Source organism: Miniopterus natalensis, chromosome 7 (assembly GCF_054644295.1).
Source record: "Miniopterus natalensis isolate mMinNat1 chromosome 7, mMinNat1.hap1, whole genome shotgun sequence".
In the NCBI taxonomy this organism is placed as follows: domain Eukaryota; kingdom Metazoa; phylum Chordata; class Mammalia; order Chiroptera; family Miniopteridae; genus Miniopterus; species Miniopterus natalensis.
Genome location: NC_142087.1, coordinates 11583752 through 11604392, shown reverse-complemented (window position 1 = coordinate 11604392; position 20641 = coordinate 11583752). Strand labels below are relative to the sequence as shown.

Sequence of the window (20641 nt, the reverse complement as noted above, 5' to 3'; positions counted from 1 at the left end):
CTGTGCATCCTGGAGAGTGACAGTTTATTTTTCTCTTTTGACCTTAAGTAAGCTTCTCCCGGTCCTTGTGTTCGGAGTTGATCGTGTCCCAGGTGTGTCGCTACAGAGCAGGTGGCGAGCAGTTGTAAGACCACCGCCGTGGGTCTGCTGCGACCGAGCAATTAGACGATGCAGGAGAACGCTGTAGCTCACAGATTACACCCAGTTTCAGAAAAGCAAATACCTGAGCGCCCACCTTGTGGCAAACACTGGGTGCGTACACACAAACATACCCACAGGTAGGACGTCTGTCCTATGCACAGCTGTATGTCCCCTTAAGTGACTGGTACCTTTTCCACTTTATTCCCATTTAATCTCTTCATTGACTAATTGATCTCATCATTTTCAAATAAAATTGGGGGTAAGGAGAGGAAAAACAATAGCAAGACCTTCTTGAAGGTGACTTGTAAGTCTTTTGCACTATAGATGCAAGTGGATTTAAAATGAAAACCCCCTTTGATGTATCAAGGCCTTATTCAGGAAACGCTAACATCCTAGATGTCGATTGGTAATACACGCTTCCCCGGAATTCTAGAAACAAACGGGTTCCAGTCAGCTAAGCGATATCAGGTATTATATCCGAGTTGCAAACTTTTAAAAAGGCAAACCGACAGGCTTTACGTCCTACCTCATTGCCCCTTCTCGTCTCACCCAGTGGCAAACAGAAGGAAAAGCAAGGAAGGCGGCCACGGTTCAGAAACACTGTTTGAAAACCAGAGAAAGAGCTTTGCTTGACCTTTAAAGCACAAATAGAAAATAGTAAATCTCCTTCCCCCTCCTTGGCCTCCTCCAAGCAAAGCACTAGCAGCAAAGGCCATGTAACGTTTTACAAAGACTCAAGGACAAGGCAGGGCGGCTGAGGAAGAGGGCCGGGCTGCGTGTTCTGCCCGTGTTGGCTTAGCTCTGGTTCTGGGAACAGGTTCCCCAGTCCAGCCTCGCGGGCACCCTCGGAGACCAGGGAGGGGGGGTGGACGGGCATCAGATGAGGCAGGCCTAGGTGCAGAGGCATCAGATGAGGATGCTGAGTGTCATGCTCTGGTGCTGCAGCGGGATCCTGCGGGACCAGGCGAGCAAGAGATTGCCCAGCTGTTCGCAAAAACTTGTGTGCTCAGCAGCGCCCCCTGGCGCCGGGGTCCGGTACTGCAACTCCCCCTGCTCACCAGCGCCCCCTGGCGCCGGGGACCGGTACTGCAGCTCGGCTGCTCACTAGCGCCCCCTGGCGGCCGGTACCGGTACTGCAGCTCCCCCTGCTCACCAGCGCCCCCTGGCACCAGGGACCGGTACTGCAGCTCGACTGCTCACTAGCGCCCCCTGGCGGCCGGTACCGGTACTGCAGCTCGGCTGCTCACTAGCGCCCCCTGGCGCCGGGGACCGGTACTGCAGCTCGGCTGCTCACTAGCGCCCCCTGGCGCCAGGGACCGGTACTGCAGCGCCCCCTTGCATCCGGCCCCTGGACTGCAGCACCCCTCCACCCCAGAGCTCCCTTGCATCATGCCCCGGTACGGCAGCGACCCCTGCACCACCCTCAATAACGCCGGGCGTGCCACAGTGCCCAGGGCCCGGGGCCTGTGAAAGAGCAAGGGCGGGGCCGAGATTCAGGGCACAGCCTCTAGACTCACTTGGATTCGAGCAGTAAGAGTGAGGGAGAAGGGCAGGGGACGGGGTGTGCGGCGAGACCCGGAATTGGGCAAGAAGTGGAGAGCATCATGGGTGACACAGGTGCGGGTGGCCCCAGGGACAGAGCAGTTGCAGGACACTGAAAAATGTGGGAGATGAGGCTCTGGCCCACCCAGTCTCTGGAGCAGGTGAAAGACATTCTAGGGGTGGGGGTGGGGGCAACAGATTGCAGGCCGCCCGGAGAAGCCACGGAAGGAGCAGGGACTTGTGCGCCAGCGCTCCGCCAGGAGCGCACGGTTGCGGGGTCCTGCCGTCCTCAGACAGGGGCCCGAGCTTGCAAGACTCCAGCAGAGGCGACCACGGCGTAGCCTTAGTGTGGGTCTGGCGCTCTCGGCCACAGTGAGATCTGCTACAGAGGTGCCAGGGGCGCCGCCAGTGCGCAGCTCAGCTGGGGAATAGCCATGAACTCGTGGAGATCCACGAGGAGGACAGGAAGCCGAAACAGCCACACACACACACACACACACACACACACACACACACAGGGAAAGGTTGCTGGGCAAGGGCTGCGGGAGGACCCCGGGGTAGCAGAGGAAGGCGCTGTACACTAAGCGCTGCGGCTCAGGGGCATAGACCAAGGTCAGCGGCACGCTGCTGGGCACAGGAGAGGGTCCTGGAAGGCCAGGAGCTGGCCACTTTGCGCAGGGTCCGTCTGCTGCTGCTGACCAAAAGGAAGTTGGTTGCTGGTGACTGCCTCCAAGACGTGGAGAGCACAGCCCACGACGAGCAGTGGCTTGCACACCCCAGGGGCCACAGGCCTGCCAACCACCCACCAGCGTGCTGCGAAACACCCTTTGCTCTGCGGCAGGAAGAATGACCCCAGCGGCCCAGCTCTGGACACTCAGCCAGTCCCCGGAGCCCCGCTCGCCCTTGCAGGGGGCCGAGGCACTAGTGGTGGCACTAGACGCGCTGATGCAGCACGCAGGCCCCACCAAAACTCCCGGTTCCCGATCCTCTTCCTCCACTCAAGCCAAACGCCTCCTTTGCCGCGACGTGAGACCACAGGCACCTGCATGCCGCTGACCCAGCCCATTCCCTGGTGGCTCCGTCAGGCCACAGGACGTGCATCCAGCCAGGCTTTGGCTCGGCTGCACTTCAAGAGTGCTTGTTATTAGTGTCATTTTAAGCCTAAGTAGACATCCGTCTCCCAGGAAGTAATGTTGATGTGTTATGAGTTCTGTTATTATGTCACAGAAAGGAAAGGGGGTTTGCTGGAGAAGCCTGGCGCAGGAAGCAAATGGGAATAAATAAGGGCGTGTTCTAAAGAAACAGTTATGGCCTTTGAAGGCGCTTACAAGAGCTCTCATTTCCCACCTGCGCCTGCGTTGAGTCTTGTAAGAAGCAGGAGGTCAGTGTGACCCCACGTTTGCTCTGCAAGGGCAGGGCCCCAGAAGGACTGGCTCCTCACAGGAACCTGCCTGCTGCACACCCAGCATGGCCAGGCCACCCATCTGACCGCCCTGGGGCAGGTTATGCTGCAGCCCTGTGCCTCCTACCCAGGTGCCTGGGCGAGCCTTGTAGTACATGACCAAGGGCAACTGTGCTGTCCTGGGCTAGAGAAGGAGCCCAGCGCCTGACTTCTAACCCACAGCAGTTTTTACTTAATTTTTCTAGCTCAAAGGATTTTTTTTATTATTATATTACTTGGCAATAACTAATCGTGTGTGGTGAGAAAGAGTGTAGCTTTCCATTCATCATTAGATGCCGTTCCAGAAGGAGGAGATGAATTCAGGGGTGGGTGTGTGTGGGGGGGCAGGCTTGAGTCACCAGCAAGTGACGGAGAGGGTTTTTGAGAGCTGAGGGATGGCAGCAGGGGATGCCTAAAAGACTCTGTCACCCGGCCCTCGGGGCTCAGCAGTTGAGCGTCGACCTATGAACCAGAAGATCGTGGTTCAATTCCCAGTCGGGGCACATGTCTGGGTTGTGGAATCCCCAGTGTGGGGCATGCAGGAAGCATCAGATCAGTGACTCTCTCATCACTGATGTTTCTCTCCCTCTCTCTGTGTCTCTGTCTCTGTCTCTGTGTCTCCCTCTCTCCCTCCCTCCCTCCCTCCCTCCCTCCCTCTCTCTGAAATCAATAAAAACATATTAAAATTAAAAAATAAAAAAAGACTGTTAAGTGCTTATTCTGGCTTAGGTGTATGGGCTTCAACCCCAGGCATCACAATGAAACACACTTGACCTCTCCTTGTTAGGCCCCTCTTGCAAGCTCTCGAGGAGATTTGTCGCATAAAGAGCCCTGCAGAGATTCTGAGCAAACTCTTGTTACTCACCTCTGCTTGGAGTCATCTGTGAAACGTTCAGTTGTGTGAGCTCCAAGGGCCCACAGTGGACAGGAAGTGCAGCGACAGCAGCCCTCCACTTGTTGGGTGCAGTCCTCCCTCTGCAACGGAATTAGCCAGGGTGGCTCTCCAACGTGACTCACCGTAGAAGGACCCACCGGAAGATGGATGTTTGAATCCCACCCGCTCCCCTTCACTGGGGTGGAGGTAGATTCAGAACGGACGTATTTCATAGATAATATGGGAAAGTAGCAGGAAAAAAAGGCAGAATAGAGATATAAAGAGTGGGAAATGAGAAATCGATTTGGAAAGCAGAGGAGAACCATTTAAAACCTGTTGGAAGTGTGCACGCGCAGTTCAAAATAAGGCTTTCTACTTACGAAGTCCGGTGGGGGGTGTATGGTCTTTTAACAAATCAAGATGGCAACGCTCATCCATCCAAATAAATATTTTGCGTTTCCAACATCTGCAGACTAGCTTATCTTAGCAAAATATATGGATCCCTGGGAAGGTGTACCCAAATCCATTTTAAACTTTTATTTTGGATGTACCAGAAAACCCTGTTTGTGACTCTGTCATGAATGATTTGGAATCTGATCAAATTTTGTTTAAAGGCCCAAGTGTTGAATGTTCTTTAAATTTCACAAATTATGTGTGGAAGAGTGTGAGTAAATGCTAACATTTAAATAATGATCCAGATTCATGATGGTATAGAAATTAATCCTGGCCCTGGCCGGTTTGGCTCAGCGGTTAGAGTACTGGTCGGGGCTCCGACTGAAAGGTCGCCGTTCCGTTCCTGCTCAAGGACACGTACCTCAGCTGCAGGTTCACTCCCCAGCCCCAGTTCAGGCTCGTACTGAAGGCAAGCAATTGATGTTTCTCTCTCTTCTCTCTCTCTTCCTTCCTTCCACTCTCTAAAAGTCAATGGAAAAAAATATCCTCAGGTGAGGTTTTAAAAAAAGATACAAAAGAAGTTAATCCTGAAATTCTCTACACTGTCTCTGATGAACCTGTGGATTTAGGCACATTCAGTCTTGGAGAGAACAGACAGAGCTTGGCGCCATGTACTGAAATGCTGTCCTTCCTGGGGTTGGGTCCAGAGGCTCACAGAAGACCCCAAATAACAGTTCATTCCTGGAATTGCTGGAATTGACAAATCCAGACTGAGTAGCGTGTTTTTCTGGGCATGATTTATCCTTGCTTTAACCATGGCCATCTGAGGTTGTGTAGTTATGCTGTGTGTGTAACTGGCTTGGTTTATTAATCCCACAACTGGGGACTCTACTACTGATTTAATATTTACTGAGCACCCAAAATATGTCTACCACAGTACAAGCCCCAGCTTGAAGAGCTTCACAAAGTGAGTCAGCCGCACATGCATCTTATACACATAGCAAAGGCATCAACGCATGAAGGAAAATCAATGGAGGCACTGCCTTGAGGAACAGGTGCTCCTGACCTCTCGTCTGTGGGGAATGGACCCTGGGCTCACTCCCAGATCTTTGCCTGGGCCCCCTTGACGTCAGTTCTGTGACTTGCCTTTGCAAGACTGCTTGATGTTCAGGAATGCAAGCCACAGGACAGAGGTGGTTAACTAGCCCACCTGAGAAGATAAACCCGGAACTCAGCACCCCCTGTAGAAGAGCAGGCTGAAAATCCACAAGAACAACATTCAGGAAGGTTACATCAATAGGAATACTGTTACCTTAGCATCTCTCACAGTTGCTAATTCCAGGTAACTGTTGCCAACACATATTGAAACACTCCCCAGCCGATTTAGTGAGATTAATCTATTGATTGACTGCCAAAAGTGAGACCTGGTGACAATGCTTGCAAAGCGGATTACAGAACCTCCCGTCAGCCTCGGAGAGGGCTGCTGCCAAGTGCCAGACTGGCTCAGTTCCCAGCTCTATGGCCTGTATGACTCCTTGCAGGAGAGGATTGGATGCTTGGTATTACCTAAAGTGGATTATATTAAATAAAATTTTCTACTTTCAACCCCGTGTGGATTTCTCTAGGACTCACTTCTGACAGATTTTTTTAAAGTTAGTTTTTTCATAACATTTTAAAAATATATGTTTTTAAATTGTTTAGAACGAGTTTTTAAAATATATATTTTTATGTGTTTTAGAGGGAGAGGGAGGGAAAGGGAGAGAGAGAGAGAAACATCAATGAGAGAGAAACATCCATCGGCTGCCTTCTGCCTGCAGCCTACTTGGGATCGAACCTGCAACCGGGGCATGTGCCCTGACTGAGAATCAAACCGGCGACCTCTCGGTGCATGGGACAGCACTCACCCAACCGAGCCACACCGGCCAGTGCTAAAGTTAGTTTTATAGCCAAACTAGTCCCAAAGAGATTTCAGATAAGGTAAGAACTAATTAGTTGCTATTCATTTGCCAATTTGCTTAGTTTGTAAAAATGTTTATAAACAGCATAATTCTCCAACCTCTTTAGGCTCTCCATAAAATCCATATAAATATTAAAAGTGTTAAGTTGTAAGCATGATAGAAACAGGTGGCAGCTTTTCTAGTAATTATTGGGATACCTTCTTCTCACAGTTGATATAGACTTACTTACATCAAGCTAATCAGGGAACACTTCAATTTTTGGATTTGGAATAATTCGTAGTGTATAACTTTATAATGCAATTGATCTGACTGGACTCACGCAGTGCCTTACACATAGAAGACATGTAAGGAAATTGTTGAAAGCATACCTATATATTCCTGATTACAACGAGTTGTCTCTATGTGATTCATCAGGTACTGTCTGAAGGCTTAAAAGAGTTTTCCCCAAGTAACTCACTGTCAGAATTCAACTTCAAATTCTTAACACCTGTGACAGGTACAATGAAAGCTTCACTCAGATGTTTCTGAGACTAATTAAAAAGAGGATACTTCTTACCCTGGCCAATGTGGCTCAGTCGGTTGGAGGGTCATCCTGTCCACCAAAGGGTCACAGGTTCAACCCCCGTCAGGGCACGTACCCAGACTGCAGGTTAGAGCCCCAGTAGGGGCATGTACAGGAGGCAACTGGTCGATGTTTCTTTCACACATTGATGTTTCTCTCTCCCTCTCCCTTCCTCTCTCTCTAAAGCCAATTTTAAAAATTATAAAGTTGAATCTTGAACGTATATTAAAACCAACTAAAATGCTTTGAAAAGCCCTTATGCCCAGGCCCATCTCAAATCGACTGGACTCTCTGAGGACAGGGCCTAGTCAGTGATGTTATCTGAAAGCTCCCCAGGTGATTCTAGGAGCAACCAGAGCTAAGAAGCAGTGAATTTAACCTGGCAACAAAGAGACCACAATCAATCATATTTCTCCCCAACGAATCCCATCCTTTCCCCATCGCCCCCACTCTCCACACATACCCCAAGAATGCTCTAAGGAAACATGGGGGTGTGTGGCCTTGAGCCTCCCGGTAATGGCGCTGCTGGAAGCGCAGGAGCCGGTCCCTGGGATGCCACAGGGCTGATCTGACAGCTGCATATCAGGTACCATTGCCTAAGACTCCTGCTCTCACTGCCCAGTCACTGTTGCAACATCAATGTGGAAACCCCTGTCCCTGGGCACTTGTCCTCATTTACAGAACTCTCAGGAGGTTACGGCGAGAATTATCAGCATGGTATCACAGCCCAACAGTCTTCACCTGTTCCCTTAACCATGGGATTGGAATTACGTGTTCTGTGCATCCTGGAGAGTGACAGTTTATTTTTCTCTTTTGACCTTAAGTAAGCTTCTCCCGGTCCTTGTGTTCGGAGTTGATCGTGTCCCAGGTGTGTCGCTACAGAGCAGGTGGCGAGCAGTTGTAAGACCACCGCCGTGGGTCTGCTGCGACCGAGCAATTAGACGATGCAGGAGAACGCTGTAGCTCACAGATTACACCCAGTTTCAGAAAAGCAAATACCTGAGCGCCCACCTTGTGGCAAACACTGGGTGCGTACACACAAACATACCCACAGGTAGGACGTCTGTCCTATGCACAGCTGTATGTCCCCTTAAGTGACTGGTACCTTTTCCACTTTATTCCCATTTAATCTCTTCATTGACTAATTGATCTCATCATTTTCAAATAAAATTGGGGGTAAGGAGAGGAAAAACAATAGCAAGACCTTCTTGAAGGTGACTTGTAAGTCTTTTGCACTATAGATGCAAGTGGATTTAAAATGAAAACCCCCTTTGATGTATCAAGGCCTTATTCAGGAAACGCTAACATCCTAGATGTCGATTGGTAATACACGCTTCCCCGGAATTCTAGAAACAAACGGGTTCCAGTCAGCTAAGCGATATCAGGTATTATATCCGAGTTGCAAACTTTTAAAAAGGCAAACCGACAGGCTTTACGTCCTACCTCATTGCCCCTTCTCGTCTCACCCAGTGGCAAACAGAAGGAAAAGCAAGGAAGGCGGCCACGGTTCAGAAACACTGTTTGAAAACCAGAGAAAGAGCTTTGCTTGACCTTTAAAGCACAAATAGAAAATAGTAAATCTCCTTCCCCCTCCTTGGCCTCCTCCAAGCAAAGCACTAGCAGCAAAGGCCATGTAACGTTTTACAAAGACTCAAGGACAAGGCAGGGCGGCTGAGGAAGAGGGCCGGGCTGCGTGTTCTGCCCGTGTTGGCTTAGCTCTGGTTCTGGGAACAGGTTCCCCAGTCCAGCCTCGCGGGCACCCTCGGAGACCAGGGAGGGGGGGTGGACGGGCATCAGATGAGGCAGGCCTAGGTGCAGAGGCATCAGATGAGCACAATGAGTGTCATGCTCTGGCTTGCCGCGCGATCCTGCGGGGCCAGGCGAGCAAGAGCTTTGGCAACTCCTTGCGGAAGCTGTCGTGCAGCCAGACGTAGATGAATGGGTTGTAGCAGACCGAGTTCATGGCGAGCCAGTGGCAGAGCAGCTGCACCAACCCGAAGGCGTAGGGGTCGATGGCGCTTGGGTCGAGGTCCCGCAGTAGGTTGAAGACGTGCAGCGGCAGCCAGCAGATGGCGAACACCATCACGACCACCACCAGGAGGCTGAAGGTGCGGCTGCGGCGCGCGCGGTCCCAGTCAGCCTGGCTCTGGGTCCCGCTGCCCGGCACCACGCGGTTTCGTAGCTTCACCGATACTCGGACATAAGACAGGAGGATGACCAGCAGGGGGAGCAGGTAGGTCACGAGCAGCAGCCCCCAAGCATATAGCTGGCCCTGGCGCTCCTGGGGCCCCCAGAAGTCCTCGCAGAGGCGCACGGGGTGCGGCTTGAGCTCGACCTGGTAGGTGTGCAGGGCGGCCGGCAGCGCCAGCACCGCGGACAGCGCCCAGATGGCCAGCACCGCGTAGGCGCTGGAGTGCAGCGAGACGCGCCGGCGGAGCGGGTGCACCAGCACGACGTAGCGTTCCACTGCTATGGTGGTGAGCGTGAACACCGACACATAGACGGTGACGGGCTGCAGGAAGAAGACCAGGTGGCACAGGCCCCGGCCGAACACCCAGCCGCACGGCTCGAAGGCGTAGGCCAGCGTGAGCGGCACGCAGGCCGTGCGCATGAGCACGTCGGACAAGGCCAGGTTGCCGATGAGAAAGTTGGTTACGTTGTGCAGCCGGCGCACGCGCGCGATCACCAGCACCAGCAGGCAGTTGCCCACCAGCCCCACAATCACCACGATGCTGTAGAGCAGCACGATCAGCCCCTTCAGTTGATGCACCAGCTGCAGGCTCTGGAACGGAGTGACGCCCTGAGCTCCCGGGCTAGCCACCGACCCATTGCCCACCAAGGCTTCTGCGCTCTGGTTCGCTGGAGTTGAAGCCACCGGGGGAAGTTCAGAAAATAAGTCAGGGACCAGGGGCTCCTGAGTCGGCAGGGAAGCCATGGCTACCTGTCCAAAGAGAATCAAAGTCGGTCAATTCTCATTTTCTATCTACCCCCTCCTACCCAACCGCTCCCTCCCCAATTATCCAAATACTCCCTTTGGAGTAACTGGCCAAGATAAATAACAATTTAAAGTGCTGCCATCCCACCTCTGCAAAAATAAATCGGCGCGTGGTTATGCACGCACAGGTTATTTAAACGCCTTCTAATCCATTTAGAGCTCTCTCAGTGGGCGCAGGCTAGACCCAGGGGCACGGTCCTACCTGGTGAGTGCGACTTGGCGAACGGGAAAGCTATCGAGGGAGGGAGAGGTGCAATCTGTCCTCTGGAGTTCCTCCGCCCGCGACTGCGGTGCCGGCTTCTCGCTTTTCCGCGGGAGCTGAACAGATGCAGGAGTTGCCAGTGGGCTCGCAGCTTTTGAGGGGGGCCGGGAGCGCCTCCCCCTGCCCCGCCCCCACTCCAGCGCACCCTTGTATGGAAAATGGCGGCGGAGCGCACACCACCAGACTCCGTGCTTAGACAACTGGAGAGAAGGGCGAGTGACAGAAGGATGGAAACGGCAAAGAAAGGAGGGGTGGACAAACCTGGGCGACAGAGACGCGACTGCAGGAGCTTGCTGCGCCCTAGGGGAGTTCCGCTCCGGAGAGGGTGGGGCGGACGAGGGGAGCATGGGGCAAGAAGCGCCAGGTCTCTCGGGACGACCTGGTGCAGTTTCAGAGGGAAGGGGCTAGAGAGGAGTGGGGTGGGGACTGAGATGCACCACGGGGTGTGGGGGAGAGCGAGGGGCCCGTCCTTAAGCGCTGGATCCTGCGTAGAGTCCAGGCTGGGGTGTAGAAAGTAGCGTGGGGGCTCCTGCAGGGATTTAAAATGGAGAGCCCTGAGCTCCCCGCAGACCTGCGGGCCCTCGCCCTCCCCTGGACCCCCGAGCGCTTCCCCCAGGCTGCGGTTCCCGCCCAGCCCAACACAGGGTTCAGCACCGCAGACAGCTCCCGTGGGCCCGGCTTTTGGGAGCCCGGGTGCTGCGGAGGGGAGTTCCGACCCCTCTCTGGGTCCGAAGCATTCGGAAAAGGGACCAGCCTGGTTCCTGGGGCTGCGGCTGCGTCTCCAAGTGCAGCAGGGTGGAGTGGAGGCCAGTGAGCAGGGGTCTCTGGGCGTTGGAGGGTGGTGACTCTGTTGCCTCTCTAGATCAGAAAATACAGCCCTCATGCCAGTTATACTGCACAGACACACTTAATACCCGGCCCCCACTACTCCCCAATCACCCTTTTCGCTCTTTCTCAGCCCCCATGCCCTGTCCCTCATCTGCGTGGCTCTCCCAGGACAGAATCTAAGTTCCTGGGCCAGGACCCTACCCTCTCCCCCTTATACGAACACCCCCCAGGCCTCCTCACCTCATTTTAGGAGTGAAATATGTCTATACTAGTAATTGCAGGATTTCCACTTGGAAAACAGAAGTAGCAAACATTTGAGAAGCTTAAAAGTTACATAAAATTTTAGTTGTATTAAGTCGTCCTTGAAATGCAAATTAGCCTGGACCACCGGGGGAGGGGAGGGGAGGGGAGGGGAGGGGAGGGGAGGGGAGGGGAGGGGAGGGGAGGGGAGGGGAGGGGAGGGGAGGGGAGGGGAGGGGAGGGGAGGGGAGGGGAGGGGAGGGGAGGGGAGGGGAGGGGAGGGGCTTTTATAACCTCCCTTCTGTGGGCAAAAAAAGGGCCCCATACTAACCTGACAACTCAGCACAGGCCTGCAAGGCAAACCCTACAAACTCAGAGACTACTAAACCTGACAACTCAGCACAGGCCTGCAAGGCAAACCCTACAAACTCAGAGACTGAAAGTAATTGCATAGCGTGGTCTGCACAGGAAAATTCCTAACTGAAAGTGGATTATGGCGGGTACTCACATCCCAGGTCGGTAGCTTCCTTTACAAAGATGAATCATTACCTTAAATTAGCCCTTCTTCAACTGTCTTTTGCATCAAAGATAACATACCTTTAAAATATGAGAGTAACCTCTTTTTCCAGACCCCTGAGGGCCCAGACCACACCAGAGGGCTTGACCACAAAACCCCTCATTGTTATCTTGGCCCCTGAATACCACCTCTAAGTGCTGTAAGTGTTCATTGTTAACTGTCCCACACCCACCAATGTAAAAGAAGCACGTGTCTCTCCATTCTACTCTTTATCCAACCCTAGAGATTTCCCAGCTTTGCTTTCTCCCTGGTCCCTAATATACCACCAGTGGACTTCATGTAACCCTCTTATGTCTCCTCCTTTGATTGTAATGTATAAAATAAACTGCCATTCTCTGGAGCATTTTCTCAATCCTTTGAGTTTTTGCTTCCTAGCTATTGTCCTCTGGAGCATTTTCTCAATCTTTTGAGATTTTGCTTCCTACCTATTGTCATCAGTTTGGCTCAGATAAACCCATAAAAATTCTCTACAGGTTTAGATGTTTCTTACTCGACACTCCTCTGAAGCTATCTCACCCCCTCACATCTTACTGCCTTTTTCCAGAGGGTGGAGCTCCCTCGCCCCTCTCCAGCAAGCCCTTGTCCTTTGTCTTCTGGATGCAGATATCTCTGTTAGGGCTGATAGAAGTAAAATTATTTCACCCTCCAAATTCAAATGATTCACTCATAGAGGAGGAAAAGTCAACACTGGAACAAAAGCAATCAATTTTATGCACCTGTATCCATTCTAAACCCACGCTCTCCAAGTTATAATCAATTTAACTAAAGCCCTGAAAAAAAACTTCCAAATATATAAGAAATGTAGCAGCCCCTCATACCAGGGTTTCTCACCCTCCACACTAGTGACATGGGGGGCAGGGTAATTCTGTCATGTGGGGAAGTCCCGTGCATTGTAGAATGTTTAGCAGCATCCCTGGCCTCTACCCTCTAGATGCCAGGAGTGCACATACCCAATTGTGACAACCAAAAATGTTTCTAAAAATTGCCAAGTATCCCCCTGAGGGTGAGAGTGGGGGACCAAATCACCCCTGGCTGAGAACCAGTGCCTTACACCAATTCAGCACTCTTAAAGTTCACAAAGTTGCCTGGCCAGCATGGCTCAGCGGTTGAGCATCAACCTGTGACCCAGGAGGTCACAGTTCAATTCCCGGTCAGGGCACATGCCTGGGTTTCGGGTTCCGATCCCCAGCAGGGGGCGTGCAGGAGTCAGCTGGTCAATGACTCTCTCTCATCGATGTTTCTATCTCTCTCCCTCTCCCGTCCTCTCTCTGAAATCAATAAAAACATATATTTTTTAAAAGTTCACAAAGTCCTCTGCTTGAAAGCGCTACCAGCCTTCACAGTCAGCTCTCTTCAGACATCTGAACCCCAGAATTGTATTTCCAAAAACCCTGCATTTACCAGGTTGTCTACTCATCGCTTCCTAAAAGAGCAGCAGGGCAAATGGGAAAAGATGATGTTTAAGAAAACCCTAAGATAAGCCCAAGCTGACTACCAAATAGAGGCGATCACTGGGCCCAAAGCCCAAAGCCCAAGTAAGGAACAGATACAGCTCTTGAGCTTGTGTAAGGGCTCCGCCATCACTCAATGTGGGCCTTGGGCATTTTATTCTGCAAGAACCCCTGTTTTGGAGAATATAAGAAATTCATAAAAATATCCACCTCTGGAGGATGTTGAGAAGATCCCATATGTGACTGAACTGCACATAGTGGCACCTAGTAATGGCGACTACTCTTGGATGCTCCTTTGTCCTGTCTTATGTCACTGTCTCTTGTCAAGAGGGTTTCAGGGGGGCAATTCCCTAAACCCTTCCACTTGAACATTCCTCCAGAAGATTGTCTGTGGTGAGGAGAGTTCACCGTTTTTCGGTCTAAATGCTCTCCTTCGTTTTATTACCGTTTACCAGTCATGCAACGCCCCGGGTGAGATATTGTGTAAAAAATCAAGGACAGAAAACAACAACTAAACATTATTGGCTGGAAATGTGCACTTCAGCGAGTAAGAAGGAAGCCCATGTGGATCACTGTGACGTAGGCCCATGGAAAATGCTACTGCCACCACCTGCTGTGAAAGGGGGCATTAACGACCACTGGGAAATTTACTAATTGCCTTAGCAAATCAGAATTGTGTTTACCCTTATAGAGAATATTTATTTTAATTCACAAGAGTCGTTAAAGCATTCATAACATTTTTTACTCAACTGTATCAACGTTGCACATGTTGTTTAAATGTGACTCCTTCCTATGCTTATGTAAAACATACACAACAATTTAGAGCCATTATGAATCTCTATGAGTGTTCAGGTGGCAGGAAATGAATGAAAAGTGAGTGCTCTAATTATCAGAATGTTCTACAGGCTGCGGCTTTGTGTGAGGAACCCACCTCCCTCTTTCCCCAGCCCTGCTTTTCCCAGGGGAGGGCTCGCGGTGACTCCTGCATCCCTGTCAGGTCCTGGGGTGGAGTAACTAGGCAAGCTTGTTGCATGGCACAGCTCCCTTCTCCTCCTTTCTGTGGTTTAATTTTGAAATGCATGTCTTTAATAATATCCCAAGTGGTCCATGAGTGATGCTGACAGTGCGGCCTGTTTTGATAGGATTATCCAGGGCTGAGGGGAGACCCAGGCTGGCTGAGTTGCTTCCCCCCCACCCCCAAAACTCTAGGGCAGCTTTAGTCCCTGACCTTGGCCTATCTAGGGCCTCTTGCCACAGGCAGCCTCATTGCATACATCCCTGGGTCTCACCGTATTCCTCTTCAGGACCCAGCCAGGTCACATTCTGTACCCCCCAAAAAAAGCACTAAGAGACACAAGGCTTGACCAATCGACTCAATTCAAGATCTTAGCACATTCTATTTTTTAACTTTTGATTGGATTCTTGTCGATACTCAGACATGAGCAGCAGGGATGGCATATCTCAGCTTAGTCTATCAGGAGTAGAAAATATAAATAAATAAATAAATGATTAAATAAATAAGTAAGTAAATAAATAAAACAAAACAAAACAAAACACTCGAAAGCCATTTCTATAACATTCCTTTCCAAAGGCAGGCAATTTGCTTTCCTATTTTTGATTCCAATCCTGTTTCATAATCAACTGGAAATGGCTTTTATGGATGGTTACAATCATCTTGTGTTTGCATTAGGGCATTCAGCAGTAAGGGCTCTTTGTGGTCACATCTAGATAGAAAACTGGACCTTGTAGAAGCCCCTCATTCTGGTTGCCTCCTGACCAAACACAGAGACGGACCCAAACCACGTCTCTCTATGTCCCCCCTCTGAGTTATTCTCTAGACACATCATTCTGGTGCTACTGTCTTGTGAGCTAGGGACTCTTCCTGTTTAGTTTTTAACAAAATGCAAAACTGGAATGGTCCTTGTGTTTTTCCAGTGATTTACACGTGTGTGTACATGCACGACATCCAGGGACGGCAGTTTGACAGTTCAGATGTCTAGGAAGGTGTGATCTCCCTGTGTTTTTTCTTAGCTAGTGGGCCTTTGTCACCAGGGACACAGCCCAGCATTCATCCTTGAGGACACCGAGAGCAGTGTCTCTGCAGAGGGCGAATAACATGGATTGTATGCCTCTCGTCCACTGTGGCTCAAAGGCCACCTATGTCAGCATCAGTTCTGGTGCTTATTTTAAAAAACTACAGATTGATGGACCACAAGACAGACCTATTAAATCAGCACTGCTGAAAGCGAGAGCTGGGGAAATGAAAATATCACAGGCACTGTGGGTTGTTCTGATGCGTACTCAAGTGTGAGTACTGTGTCCTACAGTCTGCCACTAGGCAGTGAATCTATGGAACCCTGGCTCCCTACGGTCCCACCGTGACTGAGATGCAGCCACCAAACCCAGCCTGGCTTGCCACCAGAGGAGCCACACTGGGTCTCAGCCCATCCCCTCCCCTTACATGATAAATATGGGAAGACAGTTGTACTGTAGGAGCTCAGTGCTTTTTCTATATTCTGTCTTTTTCAAGTTATTTTTAGTGACATAAATAGCACATGAACACATTCTCATGTTTTATAGACATGAAACAGATGAGCCTAAAGCTCCCTTTGACCTCCACCCTCCATCTCAGTCCCTCTCTCAGAGGTTACACTTGTCCTTTCCCTGTGTGTTAACATATATATGCCTGAAGCCACGGAAAAGTAGTATTGATGGACATTTAGGTTGTTTGCAACTTTTTGCTATAACAGGCTTTACCAAAATACAGATGTTCCAGATATAGGTCAAAGACTATAAACTTCCAGCCCTAAGATGACAAATTCTAGGGATCTAATGGACAGCATGGTGATCATGGTTAATAATACTGTATTATATACTTGAAAGTTGCTTAAGAGTGTGGATCTGAAATGTTCTCACCACAAAATAAATGGTAGTTATGTGGTATGATGGAGGTGCTATGGTGGGAATCATTTTGCAATATACAAGTGTATCAAATCAACACCTCACAATTATACAATATGTCAATTATATCTCAATAAATCTGTAGCAAAAGATCCATATGCTATTCCAGTATTTGGATTAAGAGTGAAGCATATATATTATCAGTGGTGATGTTTCCAGTGACCATAACATTCTATTGCTGCTCAATAGTCATCTATTTTGTAAAAACTCAGGATTCAAATTCAGAAAAATAAAAATAAAATAAACGCGTTCCTATATGCCTCTTTGGGGAGGATTTCTCAGGGGTCCATTCAGCAAAGAGAAATTTCTCAGTCACAAGATGTGACCCAATTCACACTGCAGGGGACTCTCTTTGCTGAATGAATTGTAAGAGCTCATTACATCGGCGTGAGTGCTTATGATGGTCAGCTGAGTGTGGGGGGAACAGTGCTCTTGAACCAAGCAGCATTCTTCATGGATGTTGGGACTGGAAGCCAGGGCCCCCCAACTGGGTTTTCCTTCATGTGGCCTAAGGGCTACAACCCCGGGAGCACCATGCTGTTCTTCACTAGTCCGAAAGAGCCAGTCGGGGGACCAGAGAGGAAGGACACAGCCTTTATTACTTAGTTATTAAGACGTGATGAGTAAGTTACTGCACCCTAGGTCTAATCCTAACCCTAACCATCTCTCTAATCCTAGCCCTCAACATAATCCTAACTCTAGGTCTAATCCTTACCCTAACCATCTCTCCAACCAGAGCCCTCCACATAACACTAACCCTAGGTTTAATTCTAACCCTAAGTATCTCTCTAAACCTAGCCCTTCACATAACCCTAACCCTAGGTCTAATCTTAACCCTAACCATCTCTCTAACCCTAGCCCTCAACATAACCCTAACCCTAGGTCTAATCCTTACCCTAACCATCTCTCCAACCCTAGCCCTCCATATAACCTTAACCCTAGGTCTAATCTAACCCTAACCATCTCTCAAATCCTAGCCCTCAACATAACCCTAACCCTAGGTCTAATCCTTACCCTAACCATCTTTCTAATCCTAGCCCTCCATATAACACTAACCCCAGGTCTAATCCTAACCCTAACCATCTCTCTAACCCCAGCCTTCAACGTAACCCTAACACTAGGTCTAATCCTAACCCTAACCATCTCTCTAACCCTATCCCTCAACATAACCCTAACCCTAGGTCTCATCCTAACCCTAACAATCTCTCTAACCCTAGCCATCAACATAACCCTAACCCTAGGTCTAATCCTAACCCTAACCATCTCTCTAACCCTAGCCCTCAACATAACCCTAACCCTAGTTCTAATCCTAACCTTAACCATATCTCTGACCCTAGCCCTCAACATAACCCTAACCCTAGGTCTAATCCTTACCCTAACCATCTCTCTAATCCTAGCCCTCCATATAACACTAACCCTAGGTCTAATCCTAACCCTAAGCATATCTCTAAACCTAGCCCTCCACATAACCCAAAACCTAGGTCTAATCCTAACCCTAACCATCTCTCTAACCCTAGCCCTCAACATAACCCTAACCCTACGTCTAATCCTAACCCTAACCATCTCTCTAACCTTAATCCTCAACCTAACCCTAACCCTAACCATCTCTCTAACCCTAGTCCTCAACATAACCCTAACCCTAGGTCTAATCCTTCCCCTAACCATCTCTCCAACCCTAGCCTGCCATATAACCTTAACCCTAGGTCTAATCCTAACCCTAACCATCTCTCTAAACCTAGCCCTCCACATAACCCTAACCCTAGGTCTAATCCTAACCCTACCCATCTCTCTAACCCTAGCCTTCAACATAACCCTAACCCTAGGTCTAATCCTAACCCTAATAATCTCTCTAACCCTAGCCCTCAACATAACCCTAATCCTAGGTCTAATCCTAACCCTAACCATCTCTCTAACCCTAGCCCTGAACATAACACTAACCCTAGGTCTAACCCTAACCCTAACCCTAACCCTAGGGTTAACCCCAACCCAAATCCTAACCCTAACCCTCACCCTAATCCTAGACCTAATCCTAACCCAAATCCTAACCCTAACCTCCTAATTCTAACCCTAATCCTTACCCTGTCCTTAACCGTAAAACTAATCCTATTCCTAGGCCTAATCCTAACCCCAACCCTAACCCTAACCTAACCCTGACCCTAAACATAAGTTTAACCGTAACCATAACGCTAATCGTAACTCTAACCCTAATCGTAACCCTAACTCTAATCTTAGGTCGAATACTAAACCTAACCCAAAGCCTAACACTAACCCTAGGTCTAATCCTAACCCTAACCTTAGTCGTAACTGTAACTCTAACAGTAACCAGAACCCTAACCCTAACCCTAACCCTTGGACTACTCCTGACCGTAAACCTAACCCTAACCCTAACTCTAGTCTAATCCTAACCCTAACACTAAACCTAACCACAACCCTAACCCTAATCGTAACCCTAATATTAACACTAATCCTAAGTCTTTGTCTAAACCTAACCTATCGCTAACACTAACTCAAACCCTAACCCTAAACATAACCCTAACCCTAGGTGCAATCCTAACCTTAACTGTAACACTAATCTTAACACTAACCCTAACCCTAACCCTAGGTCTAATCCTACCCCTAACCCTACCCTAATCCTAACCCTAGCCCAAACTCTACCATTTTACAGTCCCACCAACAGTGCACAAAGCTTCCAGTTTCTCCACATTCTTGCTAACACTTATTTTTTCTTCTTAATTTTTTAATAGCCTAATGGGTGTGAAGTGTTTTCTCTTTGTTGTTTTGATAGGTATTTCCCTAATAACTATTGTTAAGCATCTTTTGACGTGCTTACTTTACATTTATTTTTCTTTGAAGAAATGGTAATTCAGATGTTTTGCCCATTTTAAAATTTATTTTTTGTTGTTGGCTTGCAAAGGTACTTTGTATATTCTAGCTATTACACCTTTTCCAGATATATGATTTGCAAGTATTTTCTCCCATTCTGTGGTTGTTTCATTTTCTTGATAGTTTCAAGAAGAAGTTTTTAACTTTGATGAAGTTTTTCTTTGGCTTCTTATGCTTTTGGTATCATATAGAGAAACCATTGCCTTATCCAATGAAGATTTATACCACCCGGCTGGGTGTGGCTTAGTGGTTGAACATCGACCTAGGATCCAGGAGATGGTGGTTTGATTCCTGCTCAGGGTATATGCCGGGGTTGTGGGCTCCATCCCCAGTGGGGGCGTACAGGAGGCAGCTGATGAATGACTCTCATTATTGATGTTTCTTTCCCTCTCCCTTCCTCTCTCTGAAATCAATAAAGACATATTAAAAAAAAAATTAGGTCTATAATCCATGGGGACTCTGCAAGGCTTGGGGACCACAACCCTAGGGGAGCAGGGGGTCAAGAAAGGGAACCTGGGCCTTCCTGCTGCCCATCCCACAGCCCTGTGGGTGTCCTCAGGGACCCAGGGGCAGTGCTCAGTCTCCTGCTCCCTCTGCTTACTCCCAGCACTCTGTGGCTCTCAGGAGGGTGCTTCCTTTCTCTCTGTCCTGGCCCTTTCCCTTCCCTCAAGGACTGGGTTTGGAAACACAAAAGCCAAGGACTCATTCCCAGCTCCTCTGAGAGGCTGCTGTCAGCCTTTCCCTGAGGTGACAAGTGCCTCCCTGACAGAACAGAGTATAGGAGATGGGACATCATCTAAGTCCTATTCTTATTCAAATTGTTCAGTCTGAATCTAGTTGTCGGAAAACCTAAATCCAAATTATGCAACATTCGACAAGATGCTTGGACACCTAAAAAATGTGTCACGAAAAACAAACCAAAAAGTGGGGAACTTGCTTTTGATTCAATGAGACTAAGGAGACATGATAACTGAAAGCAGCAACTGGTCCTTAATGGGGCCCTGGATGGATACAAAGGGAAAGCCATAGAGGACCTAACAGGTGCAGGGTGTGCAGCTGTGCTCTAGCTGGTGTTCATGCAGGGCCTGGGGTGTGCTCCTGGGTAGGGGTGCTCAGGAATCACTTGTTTAATTAGAGGGTGATAGTGGAATTGTGGTCTTGCAGTGGGATGTCCTTATTCTTAGGAGTTGCGTGGGTGGAGCGTGGTGTGTGCAGGGTACACTCAAACGGCTCTGAGAAAACTGTGTACCTAAGAGGGATAATGCAAATCCCGCAAAATGCTGACAACTGGTGATTCTGGGTGAAGGACATGGTGTGGTGTTCATTATACTCTTCTTTCAACTCAGGGCAGGGGCTTCCTCACACTGTGCCAGGTGGAGAGGGCCCAGATTCCATACATCACACGCTTTCCCTCCCTGCTGTGCAGATACAGGGAGTTTAGGGTCCTTCCCTGAGACCCTGACCAAACCTTCATGGCCCCTCCCGTTGCAGCAGAAACACTCAGGCTTGGAAGGGATAACAGTCCACCTCAGT

The 20641-nt window shown here is 49.4% G+C and overlaps 1 protein-coding gene across 1 annotated transcript; it reads right to left on the bottom strand.

The window, feature by feature from the left end:
* Nucleotides 1-1047: 1047 nt before the first annotated feature.
* Nucleotides 1048-9846, bottom strand: LOC107542106 (prolactin-releasing peptide receptor-like). The gene is made up of 2 exons (XM_087818554.1): nucleotides 8767-9846; nucleotides 1048-1080 (listed from the first exon to the last, which is right to left on the bottom strand). Exons 1-2 carry the CDS (start codon nucleotides 9844-9846, stop codon nucleotides 1048-1050), a joined length of 1113 nt encoding a protein of 370 aa, XP_087674680.1.
* Between the last annotated feature and the right edge of the window lie 10795 nt (nucleotides 9847-20641).